Here is a 19,828-nt window from a genome sequence, read left to right as displayed (position 1 = left end):
CCTAATGATATATACCTATACAGGAAGGACATTTCGTACCATCTATAAGACCGTTTTTATTGACGTCATAAATTAAGGAAATACCATCATAATGATAATTGATATTTTTTCGTAATAAAATGTACAAATTTCCAATAAACTTTTATGAAACTTGTACAATTATTTATCTAGATAAATGTAGGATAATTAGAGAAAATATCTTATTCTTTTATTATAATATTAAATTTTTATCTACAATATGGATATATATATGTTTATATAAGGTTGTAATTGATAAATTTTAAGGTCAGATATATTCTAAATTACACTGTTATAAACCTTGGTTAATTAGGCCTCAAAATGGCCGACATCAACAATCGTGACGTCACATAAAAACGCTCCATACTAATATTTTAATAGATTACAAATTTTTACAAACATTTTCATGGTTAAGTAATATGTATATTGGTTGTAATTAAGTAAAAAACAGTTCTGAATGGATTTTATATCATAAATTGACTATAAAAATTACTGATAACATGTACAAATTTAGTAAAGAAACTTATTATGACTACTTCCGACTCGACAAGGCTAAAGCAACTTTAGACATATTAGGCCTGTCTAAAAAGTGGGATATATATTGGCCTGCCTCTATTAACTTCTGCAAGTCTACTCCTGTTTCGTAATCAGTACCTTGCAACATATAAACAACATCTTCAGTAGAAACATTTCCAGATGCCCCTTTAGCATAAGGACATCCCCCTAGTCCAGCAACACTTGCATCCACAACTCGAACCCCCTTCTTTATAGATACAAGGATATTGGCTAAAGCCTGGCCAAAGGTATCATGGCAATGAACAGCTATTTTTTCAATAGGAATTACGTCCAAGACTTCATTAAGAACGGTATCCATTGTTCCCGGTGTACCCGCTCCAATAGTATCTCCTAAAGATATTTCATAGCATCCCATCTCTTCCATACGTTTAGCAACCCATGCAACTTGTGAAGGTTTCACGGGGCCCTCATATGGACAAGCAATGATGCATGAAACGTAGCCCCGGACTTTTACTCCAGATTATTTAGCCGCATTCATTACTCCTTCGAAGCGTTTAAGACTTTCTTTAATAGAGCAATTGATGTTCTTTTGTGAGAAGCCCTCAGATGCTGCTCCAAAAACTGCAATTTCCTTCACTCCTAGACTCAGAGCTGACTCAAAGCCCTTTAGATTTGGAACTAGAACAGGGAAATCGATGGATCTATAGAAATATTGAGAGAGAAAATGTCAAAAAAGATGACGTGTGGACTAGGAATCAAGGATCACCTCCAGGACTGATCCTTCAAAACAGTAGCTAAAATCTCCTTATGATCCGCCATCTGTGGAACCCATTTAGGTGAGACAAAAGAAGTAGCTTCCACGGTTTTAAGACCAGATTGACAAAGATATTCTATGAATTTTAGCTTCACATCCGTAGGAACTTGAGTTTTCTCGTTTTGGAGTCCATCTCTTGGACCCACCTCAACAATTTTAACGAAATTTGAGGCACTAGAAAAGTTTATAGAGTGGAGCTTTCTCCGAGGATGTATTCTCTTGAGGATCGTGGACAAAGGGAATTTCATTATTGTTGATTACTATTATGAACTGAGGATATGAAAAAATACAACTCCAGGTACAATTTTCTAAGCTGATTCTTGACGCTGTCAAGCAGGGGGAAAATATGTATAAATTCACGGAAAACTTACTCTGTGATCAGAGAGTAGGATTTGGACTTTTGTATCCGAAAGATATATCAACCACGTCTGGAAAAAAAAACAAATACAATTTTGGCTTTCTCTAAAAACCATCAGTTGTAACTTTCTCATTAATTGAAGAAATGAGTAACATTTTATTTTAATATCATAAAAAAACATTTTTTAACTCTATCAATTAATATATTAATTATATATTCATAATTTAGTAAATTTAATAGCATTAACCATAGGAGCAAATAAGAAATACATATAACATATTACAATAGTAACTTCTATAGAAAGAGGGTGCGTGATTAAAGTATAAAAACTTCCGTAATAATAGAAAAATACAGTCAAATCCCGGAGTTAAAAAACTCCTTGCTCCTACCAAAAATGTTGCATTTTGCTGTTATTGATATTTAAAAAAACCTTCTGTAATTTAAAAAAACATTTGGACGTTCAAAAGTGACTTATATAGGATTTTGTAAGCATTATGTTGCTTTTATGGAGTAAAAGATTTGTGCCTTTGAAAAAGTTGCCTTTAAGTGAGTTTTCTCTTATCCAAATTTGTATGTTTTAAATTTCCAGAAAAAATATCCGACAGAAAATTCCACAACTAGGACAACTGCCTGACATCCAGTGTCTGGGTTCTTGGGGATCCCCCAAAAAAAAAAAAAAAACACCATAATTTAAATGTTATTCCACTAGTACTGCAAAATTGTGTCAACATTCTAAACTATTGTGCTTAAAATCGTTTATTTTTAAATGTGTCCTCCATCCCCCTTGGCTTGTTACAACTGTCGAGGGTTGTAAAAATAGAATAAACGTTCAATAAATTAAATTTTGATTTTTTATATATAATGTAATAAATCAAATAAAACAATTCAAGTATTTCAGTTTCTTTTTTGGAGTAAACTTGTAAACAGGCTATTCGATCAGTCAAAAACTTTGCAAATTAGTAGATACTTAATTGGGACGTCTATGATGACCATGGCTTATTAAAATTTACTCATTTTTTTTGCAATTGACCCTTAAAATAGCAATATAAATTTGTTTTTAATATTTTTTTTTTAAACAAATAAAACATTTTTTTTTAAATTTTACTAAGAAGTAGCGGTTGTACCTGACATTGCCCGGAGTTATTAGGGGTCGACGAACACAAAAAGGTTGCTTTACTAATAGAGAAGTTAGCCAAAGTTGGAAAAATGTTCTAAATCTTCGTGAGTGTATGTGAATCAAAAAGAAAATTATATTTTTGGACCTTAAATCGACGACATAGCTACTGAATAAGATTACAAAATAAAGTATGGAGCTCCTTACTTGGTAATACGTTTGAATTTTCAAACAAGGGAAAAAATCTAAATAAAAGCCTAATATCATATTCTTTATTTTTTTTTTAATTCATGATCACGAGTATACAGGCAAAAATTTCTTAAATTTTTTGAAATTAATTTTGATAGAAATTAATATTTGAAAATTAATTTTTGAATTTTTTTTCCGTAATGCATAATTTTTTTGTGAACATCTGCAGATTTTTGAAAATTTTTTTGCTAAAATTTAATTTTTGAGAATAACTACACAATTTTTTGTGAAAGGCTATGGATTTTAAATTTTTTTTTAAAAAGATTTAATATTTTAAACTTTTTTCAAAAAAAATTATTCTTTTAAACTTTTTTCAAAAAAAAATTAATCTTTTAAACTTTTTTAAAAAAAAATTAATCTTATAAATTATTTCCCCAAATATTTTTTCGCGAACAACTATGGATTTTAAATTTTTTTCCAATAAATTTAATATTTGAATTTTTTTCCATAAGAAATAATTTTTTTGTGAACATGTTTGTATTTTTGAAATTTATTTGCAAATAATTAAATTTTTCGAGAATAGCTTCATATTTTTGAATTTTTTTGAAAAATTCGATATTGGACCGAATTAGTTCTATCCAACCAAAAAAGCTCGGTCTGGACCGGTCTAATATAAAAATTCGGTCTAGATCGGACCAAGGGAAAATTTAGATCTAGATCGGTCCAAAAGGAAAAAATTGGTCTAGTTCGGTTAAGTTCGGTTTTGATATTTTTTTGAAAAAAATGAATGACAGTTGATCTAAAAAAAAAGGTCTCTCATAATATATAAGACCGAAAAAAATCGTTCCATAAATTGAGACCGAAAAAAAATCGGTCCAAATCGATCTAGAAATTAATCACTTAACACCAAACCGGAATTTTTTTTTTTGGTGATGGACCGAGTCTAAACACTAGTGTGTATCATGTTTGATATCCAATCATTTCAAATAATCTAGCAACCACTAATATTAAAAAATAAATGGTTATCATGTTTGATATCAACCGTCGTTCATGGGGGGTCGTTACCATCCGTCGTTCTGGTGTTAAAGAACCTAATGTTTTACCTAACTAATTCAAACAGTAAACTGAGATACTTAATAATAGTAATTTTGAAAAAATAATGGTTTTCAGAGGGCGCTTGTAAATTTCTTACTTTTTAAAAGGACAAGACGGGACTGATTTTAAGCCCCACAATAAGGAATGATACAACCCTACTGGAAATCATATAAATTACCGACAAAAAAAATAATTCAAAATGTTGTCTTTTGTAGAATGTACTTCAATTTAGAGTTTGTTAGGGAAGACATCACACTAGGCACAAATAACGACCATAGGAATCTTCACAATTTCCTAGCTTCTTACATACCTTAACCTCTAAAATGGACCAGATTCAAATCCGACCCTGATGGAGGTTTAAAGTTATTGCTCCATAAGCAAGGAAGATCAGTCTTGCACCAAACGTGCATCCTATTGGACGTGCAAGGGGGTGCACCAGCTTGTTGAAAGGTCTAAGCTTCATTCCTGAAGTCGGAATAAACCATGGTGGAAGGAGACAATTCTCTTAGATTATGTTCACGTACTCAACACTGTTAATTTTGACCACAGTGGGACTGTAATCTCTTAAGGGACTGGCTGATAGGATTATAAACCATCACTGACTCTGGTTTTTGCTTATAATAGATCCTATTTTTTAGGCCAAAACTTGTTCATTTTGTGAGTTGAATTTTGCCTCAACGGAAAAAACATTATCATCACTAAAGAAAGTGTAGAGTCTGCTTTAGTAGAGATTCATCATATATTAAAACTTAAATAAATTCCAAACAAAAAATGTAGAGTAAAGAACCATGCATTATTTCAAAGAACAGTGCTTGATTTGCTCCATGCGGGAGTTCCTGTTTGTGGTGTGGTCAAGATGATTGTGGAGGTGAACAGTTCCACCGTTTTGAGGATCAGGAAGGCATTTGAGGCTAATGGCAGCTATGAACGAAACCCTTGGAGTAGGGGCCATAATAATTACGAGGAAATGCCTCAAACTTCGATATGCAGGCTTGCAAAATAGCATAATGTTAGTGAAGGATGGTCATCAAAAGCTAAGTCTGGCGAAAAAAAGCAATGTTAAAGACCACCAGATTGGCAAAGCCCAAAAAACTCATAAATTGGATGGAGGGCGACAACTCTTATATTGGACATTGTTGCCTCCTTCCTCATCAGATCTGAACCCACTTGACTATGGGATTTGGGAGCATTGAGGCTTAGGCCTGTGCTGTTCCCCTCAGAAATACTGTTGCACTTAAGAACTCCATCGTGAGTCGATGGGCATGTCTGATGAGTATGTCTTCAGAGTGTTCTTGCTTCTGTTGACTCTCAGAGATTCTTTAAATGAAGAACCACAAAGAATATAATGTAAGCAAACTTTGTGGCCAATAGATCAATGATTATTTATCACCAATTTTTTTCCACTCATATCTCCTAAACCCTATGAGTTCTATTAGTTTAATATTTTTTGCACCTTGTATAGAATCCTGAGTCTCTGTGTGCAAAACTATCGAAGTAACAAAACAATATTGCGTACATGCATATTATATTCACCAAGATATGAACATTAATTATAGGGGATTAAATTACAAAAGCTAGTCCATTAATTCACAAAATTAATTAGTATTTATTATTTTAAATGATTGTATTAATAGATAACAGTAGACTCCTCCTACTTAAAAGTTGATTGACGAATTAACATTATTAAATTATATTAATAAAGCATAGTTTGTCTGTTTGTGTATGTGTATGGCGTAAAGTAGTTATTGAAATAGTGCATCAGATCTAAAAACTGTGTGACTGCTTAATTTAGTAAATAACAGTGCCCAACGAGCATCAAGCTATAAGCGCATAGTACGTCATATTAAAAAAGAAAAAAAAGTGGTATTATACAAAGTGCAACAGGGAAATTTTCCACGAGCAAGAAGCAAAACTAAAACCTTAATAACTTTTTAGTAGAAAAGTATAATGAAAAATGTTATTGAAAAAACTTTTAACAATCAATCTTATCAAGAATTATTCAATATGGACGCTAGCCTCTATCACAGCCTCCACACGAGGTTGGAACTTGGTGCAGGTTGACACAATATAATCAGTGGACGTGTTAGGACATTGCTTCTTGATGATTGCCTAGAGCTCCTGCACATTTCTGTATGATGTATTTCCTAAACTTGCTTTCTCAGACGCACCACTCACTGAGATCAGGAATGTAAGAGGGCCAGAAGGTCTTGTCCCAGAAGTAAACAAAGTGCTCCTTGCAGAAGTTATGTGTCTTCAAGGCCGAATAGCTGGGCCACTGTATTGGGTCCACACACCGTTGTTCTCAGGATACTTAGCCTTCAACCAGGGCAAGATTTTCCACCTCAGGACCTTATAGCATACCTCAGCCCCGATTTTCTCATTGGACTTCAAGGAAAAGGGCTCCATTTTCTTCCCGTCAGTGGCCATGAATACCAAGTACATTGTTTGGGCCGCATGTTTTGTCCTTAAGGTACCCTGGACTTCCTTAGGTGATGCTGCTATAAATCTGTCCTTTCTGCGGTTCCAAACCTGGTCGACTGTGAGAATTCTATTGTTTGCGAAGATCTGCACAGTCGACGGATGATTCTTCAACTAATGAAGGACTTTTTTTGTATCTATCAAGCCTTAAGGCCTTCATCCTGTCAGTCAGAGATATGTCGGAGTCCTGACAAGGCTCTTTTTGCTTAGGGTATCATGGACTACCCCCTTGATGGTGATCTTGTCTACGATGAACTCGTAAGCCAAGCAGCGCATTGATGCTGTTGGATCTTCTTTGATCTTGGCCTCCAGGGATATGAGAAATGTTTCATCTTGCATCAAATCATTTCCTCCAGTTTCCACCATCCTTTTGATATATTTCCACCATGATACTCCGGACTGTCGTCACGGTCACGCCGACAATGTCTGATTTTTTTTTATCAGCATCGGTGTCGAGAAGGTCCAAAACCCGTTGCCTTTTTATTCCTAATCACTCATTTTTTGTTTGAGTTTGATTAAATTAAAACAATGCGCAAGAAAAACAACACATGTATCGGAACATTGCTTGAGATGTGACCTGAAACCTTAATTAGCGCAAAAAAAAAATTATAATGACGAGGAAAATTTTCCTGTCGCAGTTATATTATTTACGGTTCAAAATTCATTGCATTTTTTAGTGTGCGATTAAATGGGATCCTACACAGTTTTTCCTCCAATATTTGTTCATTCTTTCTCGACACAAGTATTGAGTAAATACGTATAAGTGTTGAGGAGTTTTTTTCGGAATTATTGCAGTCACGTTTTTCTGTTTATCGACACGTAATATTTCCAAGTCAACCCAGGTACTAATGCTAGAGAGTTGTATTAAAAAAATTTACTCGAGTCATCTTTTTAATTAAATCAGACAGGACTATCCGTCAAGTAAGAGTCAATCGGTTTCCAAGACGAGTTATAACTTAGTCTTAAAAATTAGCCCATCGCCCCTATTTTTGCCCCAAAAAATTATCAACACCGTAATATAATCTGTATTTATATAATAGAGTTTGTGGGTGTCCCCTTTATAGGTACCCACAACGTTAGGCTTAATAGGTGGACAATTTAGCATAGGTGCCTCTTTTTAAACCTGATTCGAATACGACGGGTGTGCCAATTTTTGGGTGAAGGGTCATGTAAGGGGGCTCATTCTAAACCCAAAAAAACCATAAAATTATCAACTCAACTCAAATAATGTTATTTTTTTTTTTTTTTTTTCAGTTTTCTTCGCAAATTTTGATTTGGTAATTTTTTAACAAAACTAAAAAATAGACTTCTTATTTAAACCATTTTTTTCATAAATATATGTAGGTATGCTATTTGAAGTTTATAAGACAACTTTTTTTTTAATTCATAACAATACATATATTATAATTCTCGCCCACACCGAAGGAGTCTAAACATTAAGAAGAAATAATTTTGACCATTGTCAATGTGATTTCCCGCTCCCTCCTTCACACGAGTAACGTAGAGTAATCCTTTTCTAGTAAACATCATATAATATACAGGCGCAATATTGTAATTCGTCCCTGCACTGAAGGGGTATGAACATGAAGAAGGCATCACATTAAAATTTTTTGTGATTTTGCGCTCCCTCCTTGGGCTGAGCAACACAGGGTAAACCTTTGCTAGTTACTTATATACATATATAATAATAAAAAGATGGTGGGGCTTGAGTATCCTAAAAAGGGCAAGCAACGGCACTTGGCTTCACATATAATTTGTCATTATTACATGGCAAGGCATGCAGGTTTTCGTCTCAATTTGTAGCCAGAATGCATAACCCAGAGTGTGAAATTTGAGCTGTAGGGGGTCATCTTTTTTTTAATGCACCAAAAAGGTATATTGTCCTCCAAGAGCTGATGGTCTACTTTTGAGTTTCAAGCTGGGACACCATCCTGCTTCCACCCCTTCCATCTGTTTTTATTATCCTGGACATTGGATCTTGCAAAATATTGAATTCATTTTGCGTTGCACAAGGTTCCATTTTCCTTTTGACAGTGTAAATAGTCGTTCTGGTTTTTTCTAGCCCCTCTTGAAAGATTTGAAAAAGTAGGCCCCGTCTAGAGAATGTTTCAAAACGGATTCTTTTGTTACTTCCTTTGGACATCATTGATCTGACTAATAAAAAATATTTGCTTGTAATTCTATCTTCAATTGTGTTTAAATATATATATATTTTTTTATTGAAACTATGGCAATAATGCATTAAACGAAGCATATTACATTTATTAAGTAAAATACATCACGGAAGCAACATAATCGTCAACAATATGATAGCATTTGTATATTTTTAGAATACAAATTTGAATATGAAGTAGGGAGACCAGAGAACAACAAAAAATACTTTTGTGTCAAAATTTACATCACAATTTTATAATAAAATGCAGATTATATTGGTAAAAAGTATCATTCATTTTCACAACTTTTCTTCGAAATATTGGATAAAAACTTATTTGAAGGGTAAAAGTAAATTATTGGGAAGTGTCAATGTTTTTGTACAGTGAAATTTGCTGACCAGAACATCACTGATGCCGGATTTTGACCGCTGAACTCGCTGCCCAGAGAATCTCCTGGATGCTCTGATCCCGGACCCGGTCATCGTGGCTGTTGTAAGGCAGCTCCACGGTGTGGAACTTGCGTCAGTTCAAATGATTCAAACGTGCGTACAAGAATTGAGGAATTTCAGAAGTATCTTCATCTGGGTCAGTATCTTGGTCATTGTGCCTTGCTGAGATGCTGCGGCTTCATCATTCGAGATACCAGCCTCATGAGCTATCTTTCTTATGTCGCCAACTTTTTGCGGTTGAAATTCCTCCTCGATTCACCTGGGTTTACTCATGGACCTGGGTAAACCGCTTCTGGGGCTTTCACCGAGACTCCTGGTCTCCTTGTACCGCTTCAGCGTCTAGTCGATCGACGAATTGTACACATTTTGGTCTTTCAAGGCCTTGGTAATGACCCTACAGCTCTTCCCTTCCAAATGAAGTGAAATGATCGTGCACTTCAGGTTCACGATGTCGTCGTCAGAGGTTCAAGAATATGTTTTAGAAAAATGTTTGTTTAACAACGAACAAAGATGGAAGTTGCATTACTCATATGCAACAAACAGAATTAAAAAAAGTATAGAGTAATATGGGGGAAATATTAAGTTGAAGTTGCTGTCCTATGCCTTATTGTTCACTCTGTAAACCATCTGAATTATTAATTCCCTTCCCATCAATTCTCAAATTACAAAGATCATTCAGGGAGGAGAAATTAGATAAATATATGGATATAGACAAAAGTTGCAACTTTCCTTGTTGTCGTGACATGACGAGGTACTGATGATTCTATCCTCGTTGCCAGATATTGTGACGTCCCAATATAATTCGAAACCAAATCAGACCAAGGGAGAGAGAGACGGATAGGAATAGAGGAAACTTGTATAAATTACTTTATGAAAATTAGCAATTTAAATTTAAACTCATCTTTTCCCATGATTAAATTCTTTTTTTTTTTTTTTTTTCATACATGATTAAAGTCTCATTCATACATTCAATCAACCATCCACCGTGGCTGTCCTCTTTTGGCAGAAAGTTAAAGACAAAATGATAAAAAATTAGAGTCCCATATTAGAAATAATTTACTGATTCCTAATGCAAAAGTGTGAGGGGGGTAAGGAGGGGGGAGAGATCCATCTGCGTTCTCTATTTATACGGGGTTGATCTTATCTAGTGGTATACATTTTATTATTTTTTATTTATCAATATGTGATCCCTCAGGTCTAATAATTAACTCAATATGTAGGCAGACTCGAGCTTGGTCCAATCCTTCTTGATGGGAGACTCTGTAGACTGGACACTCCTGTGAGGAGTAGCATACAACCTCTCCTCTAGACACACCTAGATAAATTAGTCCAAAGGTTTCGGGTCGGGAGAGTAGGTGCAGCTACATGCTGAGGTCCCAAAAGTCTAGAAAGTTGTCTCTCAGGAAGGCACGGATCTAAGCGATGAAATGGCACGGAGCTCCGTCTTGAGTGAGAAAAAAAGTTGTCCCCGAACTTTTTGCGGTCAAACGTGGCACTTTCTTATCCAGAAGCTCCATTTAAGCAGCTGCATTGTGCTGCTCCTTCCTCTCTACAAAAATTGGAGGGCAGCCTCCAGAACACCCAAAACAATGGTTCTGGCTGGATTTGTTGTTCTGAAGACATGTTTCACCTTCATGTCTCGATGTTTGGTTGTGATGAAGCGGCTGTTTTGCTTATTTCACATCTGAAAAGACCAAAACTTTGGCCCAATTTTTGTTGGTCTTGAGAAACTTTAGAAACTCCTTTGCCCTTTCCAACCTTCTCATCTGTTCAGAGATTAAATGTCTTGTTACCCTCTTCTGTGATTTAGCGCCAATTTTATTCCGCATTAAAAACAATAAAATGTGTACCACTAGATAAGATCAATTCTGTTCACTATTGATTTAAAAAGCAGTGCTTGTCAGTGTACCATTTTTCCGTATCGGTATCTTGTATCAAGAGTTCATGTGGTTCTGTATCCGTCACTTTTTTTTTTTCAAGTTTTTCTCCGTATCGCGTAAATCTGTACCTCTCTATCATTTTTATCAGTGATGTGTCGCCCAAGACCATGGTGGCGATGAATAAGTCCCCGGCACGATAAACAGTGGATTGGCTGCATCCCAGCTCCTTGGGCAAGTCGTGTAAGAGAAGTTTCAAAATGTGACTCCATTCTACGTATTCTCGTTTATTTTGTTTTAGTTGAACGAAACTTTACATAAGGAATATGGACTCATACATCGTATCTTTCATAGAGCTTGAAGAGAATCGAGGAATAAATTTCCGATTTATTAATATTTAAATTAAGTGTACAACTAGATAATATCAACCCTATAGCTTGACACACTCGTTGTTTAATCATATTTCTTAGATTATGCAGTCACACAATTTTTAGAAATGATGCACAATTTGAAAAATGACTTTACGCCTTAAAAATACATAAACAGACAAACTTTGCTTTTTAATATAAATTAATAATGTTGATTCTTCAAATCAACTTAGTAATAACATTAGTCGACCGTTATCTATTAATACAATCATTTAAAGTAATAATATTAAAATAATAAATTCTAATTAATTTTTGTGAATTAATGGACTAGCTTTTGTAATTTAATCCCCTATAATCCATGTTCATATCTTGGTGGAATATAATATGCATGTACACAATATTGTTTTGTTAGTTCGTTAATTTTGCATCCAGAGACTCAGTATACTATACAGGGTGCACCCTAAAAAGTGTAAAAAATGTTAAAGTTATATAATCATAGGGTTTAAGAGATTTCATATTGGGGAGATGAATAATAACACTATATAACAAACCCACACTTTTTTTATGCACAAGAACAGCATATGCTTAACTTTATACAGTTTGATCCCCTAATTCCAAAGATGGCCTTATTTTTTCTCTCATAGCCTCGTGGCATTCAGAAAAGGGCCATACATTTTTTGTTATTTTTAAGGTTCAAAGCGGTTTTAAGCCCTCAGTGTTGAAGATAGGGACAAATTATGCTAATATATTTTGAAGCCTAATGTTAAAAATTTTCCAAACCATTTTAAAAATGTTTTCATCATACTTTTAACTCGAATTATCTTTGTTTAAAGTAGAAAATAGGTGCATTTTAATCAGAGGCACATAGCTTCAAGACGAATAGATTCAAAAAGTTTAAAAGTATCTCATTGGATAGCTGAAAGTATGAACTTTGATTTTAAAAAAGGAGCCTTTCCAAAAACGCTTTATATCGTTGTCAATTGGAGATAAGGTCACGACAATATTTCAAGGATAAAACTCATTTTTGAGATATGAGATAGAAACAAAGAGAGAAAAAAAGAAAAAGGAGAAAAATAAAAGATGTACTGTACAATTTGTTATAAAATTTAGCTTCATGTCTCAAACTGTATAAATAAATTATTTCAAGCTTCATGGACACAAGAGGACTCGTTGCAAGTCCGTAGTGAGTGAGGAATTCCAAAAAAGGGGCATTCAATGGGGTCCTGGGAGCAAATCCTTTTCTTTTTCTCTCTCTTTTCTTCTTTTCTGTCTTTGTTTCTATCTTTTCTAGCTGGGCATGCAAACACTTATGGACTTTTATTATGAGATCAATTCAAAAATGAGATTTTTCCTTGAAATATTGTCGCGGCCTTATAAAAAGTTTGCTTAAAATATATTCTTTGTGGTTCTTCATTTGAAGAATCTAAGAGAGTCAACTGAAGCAATACCTTCTTCAGTCTGTTGAAGTCTGGCACGCCTCCCCATAATTTATTTAGTGATGATAAAGATTTTCATGTTGAGACCCCATTCAACTCACAAAATGATCGAGTTTTCCCCAAAAGGGTAAGATCTATTGGAAGCAAAAACCAGAGTTAGTGATGGTATAAAAATCTACTACTAGCTACTTATCTTCGTGCCCTGGAAGGTCAAAATCTACAGCGTTGAGTAAAGGGTAGCTCTTTTAAACGCTTTCAATTTTCTTTAGTCTTATCCCAAACGCCTACAAGCCCTTTTTAATACAAGCAAACACCAATGGAGAGTAAGTCTGGTAGAAATGTCACTCATTATTTTCATCAGAAACAACAAAGTTGTTTTTTGTATTTTATGCAATTTAAATAGTAAAATAGACAACTTGGTTTTGGCTAAAGTGGTCGGGTACAGAATTTGACTCTCCCAAAAGGTCAGAAAATTTGTCAAGCAGGATGGGAAGACCCACGGAAGACCCACCTCCATTTCCGAAAGTTTTTGTTACAAGAAGACTCTTGTAAAATATCTTATCTGGTTTTTCTCAGTTGCGAAACATTTACATATGTCATACTCAAAAGTATAACTCGAGGATGTTTGGCAAAAAGTCCTTATAACGTCCCTAGGAACATGAAGGCCAAGTACCCACAGCAAGTTATGGTTCTTGGCGTTGTTAGCAGTGAGAGTCGCTTAATGCCACCCTTCATCGTCAAGCAGGGCCTAAGGGTCAACACAATCATCTAAAATAAGTGTTCTGTATACTAAAGTCTTCCCCTGGATCCGCAAAGACTTTTGATCTGGAAGTAAGACGGGCCAATCAGTCGCAGTAGCTAAAGAATACTCTATTTTAAGGATTCTGAGAATGTGTTGCACGTCCATACGAGTTTTTTTACTTCCTAACTCACTGGAATGGGACCTTTTGGACTATTTTTTCTGCGACATTGTTTAATAGGATTTTATAAATGGCTCCAAACCACCGCAGGATCCCTCAGAGCTAGGATAAGGAGGGGATTCCGGACTTTACCCAGTGGGACGGTCAAGAAAGCTGATGAGACGTTTCCAGGGAGGTCGTGAGCGTGTGGTCCGAACTAACGGCAATTTCATTAATTGAATGTTAAATTTATGTTATAATGTGGATTTTTGTCAAATTTTTAATAAAATCGGCTGAAGAAAAAAAAGTCAATGAAACGTTTTACTTTTTTTTCGGCTGGCGAACGTTTAGATGAAGCATCTTTATGTGAGAATAATCTTGGATAAATATTTCATACCACCATGGACTGATTCCGACTTCAGGGGTAAGGCTTAGACCTTTCAACAGGCTTGTGTTCCCACTCATAAGTCTAATATATCGCAAAGTTAGTGCTAGACTAATCTTCATAGCTTTTAGGACTACCATGGTCATATTCGAATCCAGACAGCGTTCCTATGAAGAAGATATGTCCCTAGTGTGATGCCTAACAAGCTCAAAATGGCTTTAATTACTTTTGAATTTGCTGAACTCTTCTTTTTCTTTTTTAACATTTGGCCCCTCTGAGCCTTGATGCCAACACTCCGGACTGCACCTTTGGGTGCATGTTGGGGAAATACCTGCAGTATCCGTTATCCAAACACCGAGATCCCCTCAATCATTAATTGGATGCCATGCCAGAAGACTACATCTACATGCCTTCCGCTACCACTTCTAAGCCAAGTTAAGGGTATCTAAATTAATGATTAAAAAAGTTCAGAAACACATCTATTTATAGTATTAATTGTTTTGAAATTATATCGTTAATTAATAAATTACGTATATCTTGTTGAAGCTTAAAATTCAAATTGTTTAGATTTTAATGGACCACTCGGTATCGATGATGACGTCATTTATCAAAGATGGGTTGTACTAGCTTTTCGAAATAAACAAACATATTCCTGTATTTTCATTAAATTTCATACGTTAACGCTTGCAGGATTTAAAGGAGCTGACTCTACGTATTATGAACTCAAAATAGATATTACATAGGATTAGGATTTTATACTAAATTGTATCAATTAAGTAACTTTATTTAGAATTCGTGTCCTTGCATACTCTGTCATTGTTATCGATAGAAAAATAAAAATAAACAATTCTTATGAAACAAATCTCTTCATCAGACCAAGGGCAAATGAGATAGAAGCCAAAAGAAATCGTTTGTCAGTGCTTCTTAACACGAGAATGACTTATGACGAAATCTCCCCATCCTTCCCTATGTGAGGAATTAGACCTTTTTTCAATAACAAAGGATAATGAAATTAATGGACTGTATTACTTACTCTATGATAAAAAACTTTTGACAATAATAACAGCCGTCTGTTACCAATAGGTATGCAAAAGACTCAGATTCCAACACACTACTCCAAGGGTATTATTATTAAGATTAAAAAGGTGGAAGACGACAACTAGAGCCTTGAGAGGAAGCCTGGAAGCCACAAAGCAAAAAAAAACCACCTCATAAGTGATGTCAATTCTGGCCCTGCCCAATGTGGCCGCCTTCCTCACAAGGCTTCTCCCTTCTTGACTATGGGATCTGGTAAAATGTACCCCCAATGAATCGACAGCTGACAACGAAATACATGTACTACTTTTGTGTTACCGAGGTAGTTCCGTGTTCACCGATGGCAAAAATGATCGCAGTAAAATTACCTAGAACCGGTATAAAGCTTTAACGACGTGATATGGGACGACTTTTGCGTCCGGTTTGGACGTGTACATCAAAATTAAGTAGGTGATCGGACAGGACGTCTACATTTTGGGACAAATACATCCCTAATATCTCATAATTTGAATTCACCCTGTAGCTGATCTAACGACAACAATAACATATACTAGGAACATAATTACAATCTTCCCTCTAGATCCTACACACGTCATATTTTATTAAACAAATTGAACAAAGAGAGATTGTAATATACAAACATTAGAATGTATTTATTTTACTTCTTCCAATAAGAGGAAGAAGATTCTCTGATAATAATTATACTACATGTTTCAAGGAATTTTCAGACAAAGAAGATGTACAGTGTACAATCATGTACATATACTGCATACAATAAACTATTAAAAAACATTATTTATGTATAATTCACGATGCTCTATCATGTATAAGGTGTATCTCGCAACCTTTCCATGGAACAAGGGATGACATAAAGAGTTCCAAAGTCAATAGAGCATGAAGAAACTAAGAACACGGCGGCGTTACTTCCCTAACACAAAAATAGTTAGTGTATTTTCTTGTCTGCTGTCGACTTTCTGCTTCTTTATTAGTGTTGTTCTGAACGTTGATTGGTTGAATTAGAATACGCTCTTTTTAAACACGGAACAATAGGGAATGAGTGGTGATGTGAATCGTGAGTGGCCCGATCTTTTAGGAATTGGTACTCTGAAGAATGAATTTTCTTTTCCTTAGCAGTTGACATTAATACATGGGTGATCTTAACTAGTGGTCCATATTATATTATTTTCGATTTCTAAGTAGTCAAATTTAGACAAGAGGTTTCTTTAAACAAATCATTTGAAAATAGTGATTGGCACAACTTTTATTCAATATGCAAGTCCTCAGCTCACATAGTTCCCTCACATACGAGGCCTAAATCCTTTGCTGGCCTTGACTATATAATTAGAATCAAGCTTGGTACAATGCTTCTTGATGGATCCCTCTAGAGATTGGACACTCCTGGGAGAAGTTGGAGACACCCTCTCCTCCAGACGCGCCTTGATAGAGTAGTCCAAGGGGGTCGCCTCTAAAGAGGAGGGGAGACACATTTTGATGTCCCAAAAGTCGGGAAAGTTGTGAGTGAAAACAAAGGTGTCCCTAAACTTCTATCTGGCCCAAGGTAACACTTTTTAATCCAAAAGTTCGATGTGAGCATCTCCATTGAGCAACTCCTTCATTTTCACAAAAATGGGAGGTATACTTCGTCTATACTGGCCACAACGCTCTAAACCGTCGTGGCGGTGAATAAATCCCTGACACGATAAATAGTTGTTCGGCTGTATCTAAGCTCCTTTGATATGTCCATAGGGGACATGCTGCCTGAGAGAATCTTCAAAATTTAACTCCTTTGTTGCTTCATTTTACTCGTTCTTTTTTGTTTTGTTTTTAATTGAGTAGAAACTTTACAAAAGGAATATTGAGTCACGAAACCTTTCTTTTACCAAGTTTGAAGACAATCGACGAATTTGTAAATTTTGATTTATTAACATTTAAATTCAGTGTACTACGAGATAAGATTAACCCTGTTCATTATGGTATTTTGCAAAATGGCTTCCTTATTGTTATTCTTTTCATTAGAGACATAAAATATTTTGCAGGATGTAATACTTTTTGCATATATATTCCTAACCGGATGTTGTCATCGTCGCCGTGAGAGGGCCTGGGATGATACTGCATGTTTGTATACATTATTATATATTACAATATCTTCTGATCCAAATTACTATAAGTATAAATTAAGGAAGATTATGTAACTTACATCTATTTCCTCAATGGCGTTTGGAGGGGGTGGGTAGGAGGGACTATAGCCCTCCCAAGTTAAGGATTTTTTGCTTTTTTCAAGAAAATTTAATATTTAAAATTTACTTTTTGAATTATTTCTCCGAAAAAATTGATTTTCTTTAAAAAGCTACTAATTTTTGATTTTTTTCTTCGATAAAATTAATACTTTAATATTTTTTATCAAAAATTATATAATTCATTTTTTTTTTTCCATTTTTTTTGTGAACGGATGTGGATATTTTACACATACCCCCGCCCCCCTGCTCCTCTACTCCTTACTTTATATAAAGAGAAAAGCAAGTCATTCATTAGATTCCTGATATATTATCTAAAAGGGAATAATAAACTTTATCAATTGTATGTATTGTCAGCACAAACGTAGGCAAGAATAATTTTTTTTTTCAAAATTGAGTCAGTATTAAGTACAATTCTTGTATTATTATTAACACTTTCTAAGCAGCGCCAAATGAACTCCTGAATATAGAATGAGTTGATCGGCCCATTAAAAGAACGAGAAATTGATAGGTTTTAACTTTTGTAATGGGGCCATATCGGGATTTTTAGAATCATCCAATGATTTTCAACTATAGTTAAAACTATTGGATATCCGAACTTATCCCAGAAATTTGAATTAGATGCTATCAGTGACTCAATTATGTCCATACAGTATTGGGCTGTATATATAAAAAAAGTAGTAAAATACTAAATTAGGATTGAATTCAAGATAGTTTATATGTTGCCACTCCCCTTAATGTACATAATCCAGACTCAATTTTGAGACAATGTATGCAAGCTTGCTTATCTGTTGTTGGGCCACATTGTACATACCGAGTGGAAACTTCAAAATTTCAAATTTGTATTATATTGATTTGAAAGGTTCTATGATAGGAAATTAGAACTGTTTGTAATTGTATATATAGCCATTTTTAATTTTTTAAATCGGACGAGAAATGGCATTCCAGTGAGATACAAGCTTAGGGCATCAACTCTTCTTCGTGAACGTCACAATCCAACAGAAGTGGACATACTGATTGGACTGGCTCGTAAGACTATCTACAATGTTTAGAAGAGGATAGACAACAACAACACCATATAGTGGAAGGTAGGCTCCAGAAATAAAGCCCAGCATAAATGCAGATGGCCTCATGGACCCCATAAAAAAGGACTCAACCAAGTCTGTGTGCACCCATGTCAAGAATCTCAACGTCAGTCACAAGTCCATTTTCATAAATGTCAAAATTTGAGTGGAAAGTCAGTGGTGAGGTTAGAGAGACCCTTCCTCACAGCCACAATGAAGACGCCCATCTTCAACATTGCCAGGGACTCATCAACAATATGAGAAGTGCAGCGCCAGGCAAAGTCATCCGCTTCTCAGACAAGAAGACTTTTGAAGTTGATCCCGTCTAAAATCGACGTAATGACGACCATCAAGTCATCTTTTGGGAAATCTATGAGTACTTTCAAACAGTGACTAACCCCAAACACCCAGCATCAGCCATGCTAGGCATTGATCTGATTCCCGTAGGATTACAGGTTCATATCAGCCATTTACATCGACGTTTTCAAGACCAACCTGCTTCCCTGGGTCCTGGCGAATTTTTCCGACGGCAACGTTGTCTTTCAGTAAGATGGGCCCCACTCACACTGAAAAAATTGATTAGTTCTTCTTAGCTAACAACATTGCTTTCTGAGACAAGAGTATGTGGCCACCATACAGTCCGGATATCAATCCCCTCGACTTTTATTTCTAGCTGCACATCAAGGGGAGGGCCTGTAACAACCATCACGTTGATACGTTGAACGTTGAATACATGAAGACCTCCGTCGAAGCTATGGACTGCCATGTACCACCATGTACCCGAAATCAAATTTTGGAATATTTGTAATTCTTTTAGATAGAGGCATTTCGCCATTTGTAAGGCCAATGGCAGCCGAATAGAATAAATGCTTTTCACATTGACTATTAATCAGAAAAAGATGAATAAAGATTTTTGATAAATGTATAGAGTGGCAGGGTATTTTTTTTTTTTTTCTAAGTGTGTAAGTTTATCCAATCAAATATTCACAGGATCTTAAATTGTCAACACTTGGAAGAAGACGGAATTTATGTCGAAAAATTCAAAATATCTTGGTGGTATAAACTTTCTTTTGCCATGAGCTTTGATTTTTCACATTTCATAATTTTTTTAGTCATCACTAATATTTAAAACCCAACGAGATTTTGCTTCAAATCTAACCCCTCACGTCGGCTCACAAGACGTGCTTGACATTAAACGTTACAGACCTATATTAAAAAGACATATTTGAGTCAGTTATAGACTTATTATTCGAATTTTGGGTATGAGTATAGATACTCAAGAATTGAATCTATAGTTTAAAATCTTTATTTCCTTTCAGAAACTCAAATTGGGCCGCATATGACAC

General features: G+C 35.1%; 1 protein-coding gene across 1 annotated transcript; it reads right to left on the bottom strand.

Moving 5' to 3' along the window:
• Positions 1-186: 186 nt before the first annotated feature.
• On the bottom strand, positions 187-2,976 carry Hmgcl (hydroxymethylglutaryl-CoA lyase). The gene is given in 4 exon segments (XM_040723665.2): positions 187-1,235; positions 1,301-1,618; positions 1,720-1,776; positions 2,831-2,976. Coding segments are annotated over 2 exon segments (981 nt in total). The 5' UTR covers positions 1,597-1,618; positions 1,720-1,776; positions 2,831-2,976; the 3' UTR covers positions 187-550.
• Between the last annotated feature and the right edge of the window lie 16,852 nt (positions 2,977-19,828).

Source organism: Lepeophtheirus salmonis, chromosome 13 (genome assembly GCF_016086655.4).
Source record: "Lepeophtheirus salmonis chromosome 13, UVic_Lsal_1.4, whole genome shotgun sequence".
NCBI lineage: Eukaryota > Metazoa > Arthropoda > Copepoda > Siphonostomatoida > Caligidae > Lepeophtheirus > Lepeophtheirus salmonis.
Note: the sequence above shows the minus strand (reverse complement) of the source record. Positions and strands in the feature narration are given on the sequence as shown.